This window comes from Alligator sinensis, unplaced genomic scaffold (genome assembly GCF_000455745.1).
Source record: "Alligator sinensis unplaced genomic scaffold, ASM45574v1 scaffold351_1, whole genome shotgun sequence".
Lineage (NCBI taxonomy): Eukaryota > Metazoa > Chordata > Crocodylia > Alligatoridae > Alligator > Alligator sinensis.
Genome location: NW_005842790.1, coordinates 74,045 through 85,948, shown reverse-complemented (window position 1 = coordinate 85,948; position 11,904 = coordinate 74,045). Strand labels below are relative to the sequence as shown.

The window sequence follows — 11,904 nt, the reverse complement described above, 5'->3', positions numbered from 1 at the left end:
GGGAAAGAGATAGTTATATGTCAGCTTGGATGAAAGCTTGTGTTAAATGCAAATAAGTATAATTAAATTAGCAGCTTTCTCTGTAATCTTAGGACCTAGTCCTAGGCAACAACTACTGATGACTATAATGCCCCTACCACTGAGTCTGTTAAAGGAAACACATTGGTGTTTATACAGCTCTACAACCGTTGGCAGCTGTGCATGCCTTAATTATTTGTGTACTATAAGGTTTTGAGATGTGTATGGCTTTTATCCTTATCTTTTTGCTTCAACCAGCACTTGGTAAAAAAAAATGGATATGAAATGAATCTGGCTTACAAGAGACATAGGTAAAGCTATGATGTGTGCCCCATGAATGCTGTTTACAGGGCAAGTAGAAAGCTGTGGGTCTACTTGTCGGTTTAGTACTTGGTATACTTGTTGGTCCCTTTTCTGCCTATTTAACACTAAAGCATTTTGGTGCTAATAAAATGTAAATTAGATAAAGTTGCACTGTAGAATAGGAGCAGCAATTATGTCTTAAGTGTACCACACACTTACTCACTTTGCACTCAGGTGAGAGTTGTAGCACCTTTCCTCTTCCAAGTCTTGAATGCTTCTTCAGCATATTATTATATGAATTATGCAAATGATTCAGTTGTTTAATACATTATTAGTATATAGAGTTTGTTTAAAAGTGAAATATGATTTGTGGATAGAGAGAACAGTATAGAAATATTCTGTAACATTAAAATACAAGCTGGTATTGTACTGCTTGCTTGTGCTCTATTACTACAGCCTCAAACCAAAGAAAAATCATATTGATAAGAGTGGTGCAATCTGGTGTGACAGCACTGTTAGTTTGTACTACAAACATATTTAGAGAAGTTGCTATGGTGAATATGTTAATCAGTGGTGACCCTGCTATTTTTCTTTTCCAAGTTACCTCAAGGTAAAAAGGAGAACAGTATTTAAATTGATTTTTTCCCTTCATTTCACAGGTGAAGTCTGTCATTAATCTTCTTTTTGCTGCCTATACGGGGGATGTATCTGCACTCAGAAGGTAAAACTGGTGTGCTATTGAGGGAAGGTCACTTGTGGTGTTGCAGTACACTTATTAACATATGACCATGTCAGGAATATTTTGGCTATTTAATACCAATTGGGTGCATCTACACATACCATTAAGGTGATGTGATAAACTCTGGTGCAGTTCACATGGGATATGACTGCTCCCGAGCACAGTGTTTACATGTGTGCTCGGGACCACAGCATTTGAGCCAGGGCGGAGCAGCCCCAGGCTGGCAGGGGACCCAGGGAGTCAGCCTTGGGCTCTGGGAAGTGGCAGAGGGCAGTGCGGGAGCTGGCTAGGACACAAGGGTGCTACAGTGCAGGGCTAGGTAGCAGGCAGTCTCCACACTTTAGCACCCTCGTGCTCTGGCCAGCCTCTGTCACTGTCTACATGTGCGTTTCAGTGGAGTGAATTAGTTCACCATAGGATAGTGCTGTATTATTGGAGACAGTACTATCTTATGGTAGAGTTAGTTAACTTACTGCATCCTAATACTGGTGCACATGTAGACTGTTACACTGTACTGTGGAGTGAATTAGTCAAATAAAGTGTATGTGTAGATGTACCTATTGTGAGCAGGACTTCTTAAATGCAAAAAGCATTAAGGATGAGTCCTGCTGAATCTACTACAACTTCAGACATCTAATCTCTGGAACCATGGCAGTTGAGGAAGCAAGGAGTAGATGATTGCTAGACATAGTGAGTTCTTCCTGATTAAATATCTTTGGAAAAGTATGCAAAATACTGTACATTTATGGTAGTTTGCAGTGTAAAAGTCAAGAACAGCTCCTCTTTGGTTTGACATAGAATGTTGTCTTCTTTTATGCCTATGAATCAGACTGTGTTGCCTACCTGGTCAGTTTTTATAGCAGTGCAAGAGCATGCTAAGTTCCAGTTGGCCTTGAATTCCAGAATTGTCAGCAAAAATCAAATTGGAGATGATGTATTAGTAGTGATTTTGTAGGCCTCAGAAGGAATCCAGTTTAGTTTTCAGTATCAAATAGAGCTTTGTAGGCTGGCTGTATTTAACAATTCCTTTGAATTATAAACTGAGCAGATTGTATACCGAATCATTGTGAAGAAAAACACGAGTCATATAATTCTCCATTGTTCTTAGCAAAGCAGTAGCCAATGAGGGCAGAGATCGAAATGGATCCACTTGAGTTAACTTCACATTGTTTAGACACTCTTTTCTAACTAGAGGAATTCTCCAGACTATTTCTCCACTAATGTGAGGTTGCTTCTTTCTGTGCATCAAAAAGTGATGTGAGACATTTGGGGAACTGGGTCTGGATTGTGGTGTTTAGCTGGACAGAGGTCAGTAGCATACACACACTGGTGCAGTAGACCCACTGCTGACTTTTTTTTTAAAGCAGTTTTTCTATTTGTAACCATGACTTATGAAAACGAAAATGAAAATATTCTTAAGACCTGGACATTTGTGTGTCTCTTTAATTAAAACTAAATGAAAACAATATATTTCCATTCTTCCTTAAATCCTCTCACAGCAGGCGTTTCATTGTTTTGCCATACTTCTATTCTGTACTTCTTTCAATTCTCTCTCTCATTTCTACAGTATTGTATTTCTTTAACTTTTCTTTTTGTTTTGTTTTAGATTTGCTCTGTCAGGCATGGATATGGAGCAAAGAGATTATGATTCTCGAACAGCATTGCATGTAGCTGCTGCAGAAGGTAATAGTTTTTGAAAAGTACCACATTAGCTGCTGTTAATTTTGCAGAATGAAAAAAAAATGCTTACAAACTTCTATTTCTGTTTTATAGGTCATGTGGAAGTAGTTAAATTTTTGTTGGAGGCCTGCAAAGTGAATCCTTTTCCCAAAGACAGGTTAGTAATAGTGCTACTGGTATGGAGGGGAGGAGCTCCACTAGCTGTAAGATTTTTATGAAGCTGGATTCATGAATCTGTCCATCAGGTCCTGTTTCTTCCAAATTCTCCTGGGCAGCTGAAGGTGCTGATAGTTTTGATCATCAGGTCTGTCCAGTTAATTTGCAACTCATGCAGGGATCCAGTGAGCTGCTTCTACCAGTTAGATCCAGCAATATTAATTTCTTTGTCAAAGAAGCAAAAATTCCAGACTGAAGTAGGAAAGGTATAAAACCACCATCACTGAATAATTTATTCTGAAAAAGGAAAATCAAGACAAGAAAATAAAATGCAGATTTCTATGTCGTGTGTATAAATATACTGGTAGATACAGACCTATAAAGAGAATATATATATATGTAATCTGGTGTTAGTGTGTGTGTGTGCGCACAGTATGTATACAGACAAGGTTCCTTGGGTGAATTTGATATCTTTTATTAGACCAACCCAAATGGTTGGAGAATGGTTATTAAGCAAGCTTTCGAGTTCAAAAACCCTTCGTCAGGCTCAGGAAGCTGCAGCAGTTGGCGTGTGCTCTTCCTGGATGGAATGAAAAGTAAAGAAGCCAGGGGTTGGACTGGGGAGTCAGTTGCCAGGCAGATTATAATGTATCAAAAATCCAATGTCTATGTTTAGTCCCTGATCTCTAGTATCCAGCAGGTTGATGAAGTGGAGTTCATAGGCTCGTCTCTGGGAAGTGTTGTGTAAGTTTCCCTTGAGGATCAGGACTGAGAGATTGGAGAGAGAGTGGCCCTCCTGTGAGAAATGTGCCCCCACCGGTAATTGGGTATTTCTGTCTTTGATAGATTTCCGGTGTGCATTTATTCTGGTGCGCAGTTGTTGTTTGGTCTCTCCTACATATTTTCCATCGGGGCATTTGGTGCATTGGATGAGGTATATTACATTTCTGGAGGTGCATCTGTAAGATCCTGGGATGCTGATGGCTCTGTTGTGGGGTGTAGTAATAGTGGGGGGGGTGGAGATGTGTTGGCAGGCTTTGCATTTCTTGTCATGGCACGGTCTGGATCCTTTTGGTGTGTGCTGGGCTTGAGGAAGTTTGCTTCTGGTGATGAGGTTGGCAAGGTTCGGTGCTTGTTTGAAGGCTAGGATGGGTGGCTCTGGGAAGATCTTTTTAAGAATAGGGTCTCTTTCTAATATGGGTTGCAATTTTTTGAGGATTTTCTGTACAGGTTCAAGGGGGGGGTGATATGTCATAACCAGCGGTGTGCGATTTGTGGGGGGTTTTCTTCTGTACTGCAGCAGTTCTTCATGTGGTATCTGGGTGGCTCTTTCAAACGTGCGATCTGTCTCTGGACAAGTGTCCTTGTCGGGTGAAAGCCTTTTTAAGATTGGTGAGGTGGCAATCCCGGGTGTTCTCTTCAATATGTATACAGGCAGTCCTCGATTTATGACTTCTTGAGCTGCGACGAACGTCATTTACAGCGTTTATAAATTGACACCCCGTTTCGACATTCAGACATGGGTTTTGCCTTTACAACGGTCGATATTGCATGCAATTTGTAAGTGGTGGAAGGGAAAAGGAAGGGATGGGGAGGCGGGGGGGGCAAATCAATGCCCCCTGTAGTGATGGAGGGAGTGGAGCTGGGACTGGGACCAGGACTGGGGTAAGCAAGGCCAGATGGGGTGGGGGGGTGCTGGGGCTGTGTCCGGGCAGGGAGCGGGTCCTATTGCGGGGGCTGCAGCCACCCGAAAATTTGCTGTAGCCCCCATCAGCCACCCGGAGTGCAGCCCCGACCCTGCCTGCCCTGCCCCATGCAGATCCGGGGGGCAGCCCCTCCCCCCCACACACTCTCCCGGACCAGTGGTAGGAACTGCCAGATGAGCAGTGCACAGCAGCAGGAGCTGCCTGCCTGGCCCTGGCTGTACAGCGCTTGCTTGCCCCAGTCCCTCCCTCACTGTGGGGGGCGTTGATGTGCCCCCCACACTCCTTCCCTTCCCCCTCCCCTTCCACCACTTACCAGCTGCACGCAGTATCAACTGTCACAAAGGAACCAATCCCCCATTTGTAATACTGTTCCTATGGGGAAATTGGTTCTGAGTTATGATGTTTCGACTGAAAAAGATACAATTTTCAGGAGCCAATTGCGTTGTAAGTCTGAGGACTGCCTGTATAAGTCTTACAAGACGGCTAAAATTATTTAAAATTAAGTGTGATCTCCCTCCCCAGCAGAGAGGCTGTTTTTACTGTTCCAGTTTTCTGAAAAATTTTACCCACGGAGTCCATGGAAAGAATATGGTCAGCAATGAAATAATCTAGTTATCCACTCCTAAGCAGAGTTTGCCATAGTTAATGAAGCTTGTATATACATAACTGTTGCCATAAACCTTACTGAATTAAAAGTATGTTAGATCATCGATTCTTTAAACTCATTATAAAGTTACTGATTTGGGAAACACTGTGCTTCTTATTGCAGATGGAATAATACTCCTATGGATGAGGCTTTACATTTTGGACACCATGATGTATTTAAAATTCTTCAAGAATACCAGGTCCAGTATATGCCTTCAGAGGATTCCAACAATGGAAAAGAAAATCGAACAGTTCATAAAAATCTAGATGGCTTGCTATAATACATCTTCAGCTAGATCCTAAGATTTAGATCATTTACCTATTTAAATGTGGAAAATGAGTAAGAAGAGCGTGTGTGTTTCTAATCTGATAGTGGTGTACATTTTCCGGAAATTTCTGTTACTTCAGTGTTATGTTACAGGAATTTATATACGCACAGGACACATCCAGTTTCTCAAAACAAACAAAAAGAAAACCAACTGAGAATTTCCCTCCATAATGTGAGCAATATTACCTCGTGCTGCGTATAATTGATGTAAAAGAAATATTAGCTGTTGGTGGCTTTACTGTGCACTACTTAATTTATTTTTGTGTTCTTTGTAAACTTTCAATCTGTGGTCAGGAATTTTTTGCTGAATTTGCATTTCTAAACAAAGACCTGTCTGTACAGTGTGGCCAAATTGAACCAGAGTGCTGCCAGGGGCAGGCATCAGTGTGGTTTTGCTAGATTTCCGGAGCTGAGGTTGCTGATGTAGATTTAGTTCAGGTGTGTTGAGCAAGGATTTGCACTTGTTTTATTTTAAATCTCTCATGCAGCCTGTTTACATACCCATTTACCTGTATATCTCAACAGAATATATGGGTGTAATTGTCAGTGGTCTGGGCTAATTGTTCTTAGAAACAGTCTTATCAGGGAATTCATTCGAAGGTTTGTTCAATGACAAAATGGCATAGAGGAATGCAACTTCTGCCATCTAACACCATTTGGCATTTCTTAAAATGGTTCTTTTTTAACCCCTTTTTCCAGCTGCTCTCTCTCCCCCCCCCCCCCCCCCCTCCATATTCAGTTGCTAAAGTGCTTCCCTTTTATTTGGGAAAGTGGGTGCTTCCACTCTATGCATTTGTGTTCCTGATGAATATATACTGGGGTATGTTTTTAGAAGAATCCACGTTAGTTTTATTTTTTGTCCTTGGCAGCTGCAGCTGCATCGGGAATCAAGCAGTGGATTGGACGTATGTGAAAGGCAAAACACTAAACCAAATATTTCAGTAAATCTACTTTAAAGTTTGGCTTATTATATGAAACACAGGTTGAGTGAAACAACTTTAATAGACATAGAGCCAGTCAAAGCATGAGAAAAGTTAGATATGCTAAACTACAGGTCTGCTTTCTTCTTGTGCTGGTGTACATCTAGATATAGAACTTTCTTGGGACTTAATGGAGTTACAGTCGTATAGAACAGGGAAGAGATAAGAAATACTATCACAGTTCAAACAGTCCATTAGTGTGTGAATGGTTGTATTTCACTTTCTCCCACTGCAGCCTGTTTTTGCATGCCCTGTCATTAGAAATCAAAACCCAACATTTGTTCTATTTTTTTAACCATTAGATTACATCAGTTCATCACCTGGTGTAACATTGTCTGAATATTGACACTTCAGCATGAAGCATCTTTTCAAATGAAAAGAAGTCTCTTAAGGAGTTGGCACCCAACAAACTGTTGGGTAGGAAAGTATTCAGGTCACGCTTGTTGGAACTTGAAAATAGAGAAGGATCAGGTACTTTATAAGAAAGGAGATTGTGGCTAGGTGCACACATTCAAATCTGAGAGAATTTTCCCAAGCATGTTCTCCTGACAAAGAGACTTACCCAGAGTCACATGTACAGACATTCAAATGCTGTGCCCCCGAAGAGTGGAGAGCTTGCAGTCCTGACACTGCAACCAGGGAGAGAGCCTGTGCATGCATCTCAGTAGGTTTCTTTTAGTTTGCCTGGAGACAGATGGTAGCCCTGATTGACTGACCCAGTCTACTCTGGTCAGCCTGTTTCCCTGCAGAACAGTGTGGGGATTGAGAAGCGGGTGTGTTTTGTAGAGCAGCAGAGTCCAGTGAACGACACAGTTGCCCAGAGGAAGCAGGGGGCCGCAATCCAAGAGGACTGTGTTCTCTTCTGAGAGCAGCCATAGCATTAACAGACATTTGCTGTCCCAGAAGAAACTTAACCTGGGAAAAATCAGCATTAAATCACTCCAGGGAATTTTTCTCCTAGAGCAGCCATTTTTACTCTACGAGAAAAAGCCCAAATTCATGGTTTCTCCTGGGAGAGCAGCGACTCCTAGGAATGTCTGTATGTATGTGTCATTGTTGAGCCCCAGCTCAAGTCTGGGATCGTGCCCGGTATGCAAAAGCCAATAAAGATACCAGGGGTGAAAGTATAAAGATTTATTGCTAGCAATACAAGGTGCAAGCGGAATAATTTCACGTAACAAGCACACAGTGTCTTAATTATGAGCATCTTTTATACAGGAGTATTGGACCTTCATAAGCATCCTTGTTTGCTAATTGGTTATAAGGGAGTGATGCAAGGAGTTCTTTACTGAGCATGTCTCTATACCTGTGTTTTAGCTATGTATCTCATTCCCATACATGTATGTTTCATTAGCGTACTTTCTCCCCACCTAGGGGTGTGAATCTTAATATTTAAATCAGCTCTTTGCCCTACTCCACTAATTCTGTTTTTGTTTTCAAGCCTCCTTTATCTAAGACTGTCTTCTCCTTATCATTGCAATTGAGCATTAGTTACAGAACAGAGACTTTTGCTTGGGCTATGTGTAGTGGTTTCTAGGTCAAACCTAACATCATCACGAAGAGGAGCTGCACACATTGGGGTTTTTTATCCTAACGCATCAAGGTAATAATTCACTTGTAGATTTCATAGGTCCATATTTTTTGAGGCATTCATTTACCTTAATCCCCTAGAAGTGGTGGCTCAATACCTCTGTAAATCTGACCCGAAGTGCTTTATAACGAAGGTCATCATATCCCCATTTTAGAGAGAGGGCAGTTGAGCTACAGAGGGGGAATGCAGCCTGTCCAAGGTCACCTATTAGGTCATTGGCAGAGCCAAAAATGAACCCAGGTCTTCTGAGCTACGGACCAGTGCTCTAGCTACTATACTATGCTACTCCATTTAGGGAGGAAGAAATCAAATGGAGGCACTTGCCATTCACTACACAAGTGCCCATTCTCATGATGATGCTCTCTCGTAGTCTTTTTGAAAGCCTAAGCCCTGAGATCTGATTTTCATCTGTCACTCTGTCAGCCACTAGATCTGACATTATTGCTGTTGTGCTGCAGTTACCTATTCATCCAAAGCCTCACATCTTTTACCCTGATCTGTCTTGTGTCACAGACATCTTCCCCCTAACACGACTGGCTGGAATTTTCTTTGACTTATTGGCCAGACAGGTCACTTGAGTAGCGCAAGGATCTGTTTCTGTTACACCTGAGAGGATAAAACCAGGCAACATATTTTATGTGATAACATTTTAGATCAACTTCTGAGTGGGTGCTGGGCCAGTCTGCGGGCCAGATTCAGCTTGGGGTCAGTGCAGTGGTCAGTCTGCAGGTGCAATGTGCCGGATCCAGTCACAGACTGACCCACCCATGGGATCCAGCTCCTGCGCCCAATCCTGACATTGGAAATGACCCTGTGCACCAGTGCGATCCAGCACACAAGGTCATGATATCTGGCCTGCAGGGCTGTCCACAAGTCCCAGGGCTCCCTACTCCAGAAGCTGTGGCAATTAATGGTGCTACTGCTCCCCTGCTGCCAAATTTGCAGGCTGGAATCTGTCTGAGCGCCAGGGATCAAGCATCACTTTTGTTTGTTTGTTTTTAGACCTACCAAATCGATCCTATAGGAATAACTGTTTTAAGTTGAACACTAGAGTTGTTACAAGATTCTGTTTAACAGTGTTTCATAACTAATCAGATATCCCTGGACTTCTATAAAAATATGTCCCCTGATGATATTATAATATAACCGAAATTGTTATATTTACCTTGCTCCAATAAGAACCTTTCAAAAGGTAGGTGTATATATAATAAGATGAAAACATTTTAAGTGGGTAGCATAAAGATTCCCTCTCCCTGAACCTAACATTTTCCTGTACCATATTAAGAGCTTTTAGCTGGAATTTTAGCTCCAATGCTTTTCACCAGGATAGTTATAGCATTTTCTCATTTGTAATGACATTTGGATCCAGTTGAAGCAGTGCATTTATTTATACATACAATTATTTATAAATGTATGCAGTATACTGGTTTGGCTGTTCATCACTACTGGCACTGACACGTAGATTTAATTTAAGTGGTGTTTGGTTGTCTTATCCAATGCTTTCTTATGCTCCAAAGAGTGTTTTCCCTGTTTTAATGTCATATATGTGCTTCTTAAGTATCTCAGCAACTAGAAATGGGTAAGCTAACAATGCTTTGTACACAGAAATATTGTACTAATCTTAGCATTAATTATCCCATCTCTTTGTGGAAAAAAGTGTGTTGTATTGGCTTGATCCTTTTAGCTTCAGAGCTGGACTATCAGATGGCTTTCCATGGACAGTTGGCTGTTGGTAGTTGTGACTGATTGGCTTGATATTTACATTTAGATTCTTTATTGTGGGGGATAGACAGCTATGAATGTATTTCCAGCAGTTTCCCATGATTGAATCTAAACACTGAGAAAAAACAAACTTGAGCTGTACTTGTTCAGAAAATGAAAGAGATTTATTTTAAGGAATAAAATGCAGATAGTGTTGCTTTTTACAGCATAATAAACAGGAATACCAACAAAAAAAAAAGTTGGGTGACTTTTATTGGTTTGCTATATCATTTGGTTCACTGTTCTGTGGGGCCAGCAGCCATTGCTATCCCCTTTTATACTCGTCATAAAAATGTAAGAAGTGTCCTACTGGGTCAGATCACTGATCCAACTATCCCAGCATGCTTTCGCCAACAATGGCAGATGTGGATGCTTTAGAAGAAGAATATTGACCTGGATAAAAGTGGAGTGATCTGTCCTCTATTCGTTGCCCTTTCTGGCATCTACCATTATTGGTTTAGAGATACTAGAGCAGTGCTTCCCAAACTATTTTCCAACATGCCCCCATTTTGACACTTGAAATGCCAACAAAAACAAAACAGCATAATAATAATTATATACTGAATGTTATTAAACTTCATGTATTATAGAACAACATATGAGGAAATTGTTTTTCAAGTACTTTTGCAAAAGTGTGGAGGGCAGGGCTCCCTTCCACTTGCAACGGAGTCCTGGGACCTGCATGGCAGGCGGTGGGCAAGGCAGCTGGCTCCATCATGTGGGGCTTCCCCTGGTGGCGCGCAAGTGCCTGGAGTTGCGCACACACCGTGGGGATCCTTACACAATAGAGGTGAGCCAGGCAGGCTGCGCTCCTTGCCCCCACTTGTAGCACTGGCCAGAGCCATCTACCACTGGGCGGCAGCACCTGTGTGGGCCATGAGTGCCCCAAGCGCCCATCGCCTGCTGCTGTCCCCACACCCTCCCTTGCACCCACCCACCCAAGCTCCATGCTCCCACCACCCACCTGGGCGCAGGCTTCGTGGTCCTGCCCAGCTGCAACTCCCTTGTCCCTGCTGCTTCCCTACCTGGTACCCAGAGCAAGTGGGACGCTGGGGAAAGCCAAGCAGGTCTCCCAGTGGCAGCAGCAGCCCCACCTGGAAGCTGCATGCTGCTGGGAAAGGCCTTTCTGCGCATGAGACGACTGGGAGCAAGGTATGTGGGCTGGATAGGGTACAATTATCCAACCACAGTTTGGATAAAATTGCCTGGCAGGCTGTATTTTGCCTGCTCCTGGATTAAAGTGATTTTACTTGTCATGACTTTATTTGCTGTTTCTGCAATCCTATTTGGGATCCCACAGTTTGGGAACGGCTATACTAGAAGAAACGACTCCAACTGTTCTGTTCAACAGCTATTACTAGATCTATCCTCTATAAATTTCAGTTTCATAGTTGGTAGGGTCGGAAGGGACCTGAGCAGATCATCAAGTCCGACCCCCTGCCATGGGCAGGAAAGGATGCTGGGGTCAAATGACCCCGGCTAGGTGGTTGTCCAGCCTCCTTTTGAAGACCCCCAGGGGGGGCCCTTGGAAGTTGGTTCCAGCTCCTAGCCGACCTGACTGTGAGGTAGTGCCTCCTGATGTCTAGCCTGAATCTACTCTCCGTCAACTTGTGACTGTTATTCCTTGTTACTCCCAGTAGTGCTCGGGGGAACAGGGACTTTCCCATAGCTTGCTGGTCCCCCTTGGCCAGTTTGTAGACAGCCACCAGATCCCCTATCAGCCTTCTCTTGTGCAGGCTGAACAGGTTCAGGTCCCATAGTCTCCCCTCATAGGGCCTGCCCTGCTGCCCACTGATCATGTGGGTGGCCCTCCTCTAGACCCTCTTGATGCTATCATAGCAGAGGGTCTACCCTCTCTATGCTATGCTTGTCACCCTTGATTCACAAATTTGTCTAGTCCCTTTTTTAACTTGGGTGCCCTATCTGCCTCCACTACCTCCCATGGCAATGAATTCCACAAGCTAACTATGCACTGCCTAAAAAAAGTGTTATTGCTC

The 11,904-nt window shown here is 42.9% G+C and overlaps 1 protein-coding gene across 1 annotated transcript in view; it reads left to right on the top strand.

The window, feature by feature from the left end:
• The window catches only part of GLS (glutaminase), a 100,004-nt gene extending 92,365 nt beyond the window's left edge, over positions 1–7,639 (top strand). The window contains exons 15-18 of the mRNA XM_025191134.1: positions 981–1,042; positions 2,667–2,743; positions 2,834–2,897; positions 5,372–7,639. Coding sequence (XP_025046919.1) covers positions 981–1,042; positions 2,667–2,743; positions 2,834–2,897; positions 5,372–5,528 — 360 coding nt within the window. The 3' untranslated portion in view covers positions 5,529–7,639. The remainder of the gene's footprint in view (positions 1–980; positions 1,043–2,666; positions 2,744–2,833; positions 2,898–5,371) is intronic.
• The last annotated feature ends 4,265 nt before the right edge of the window (positions 7,640–11,904 follow it).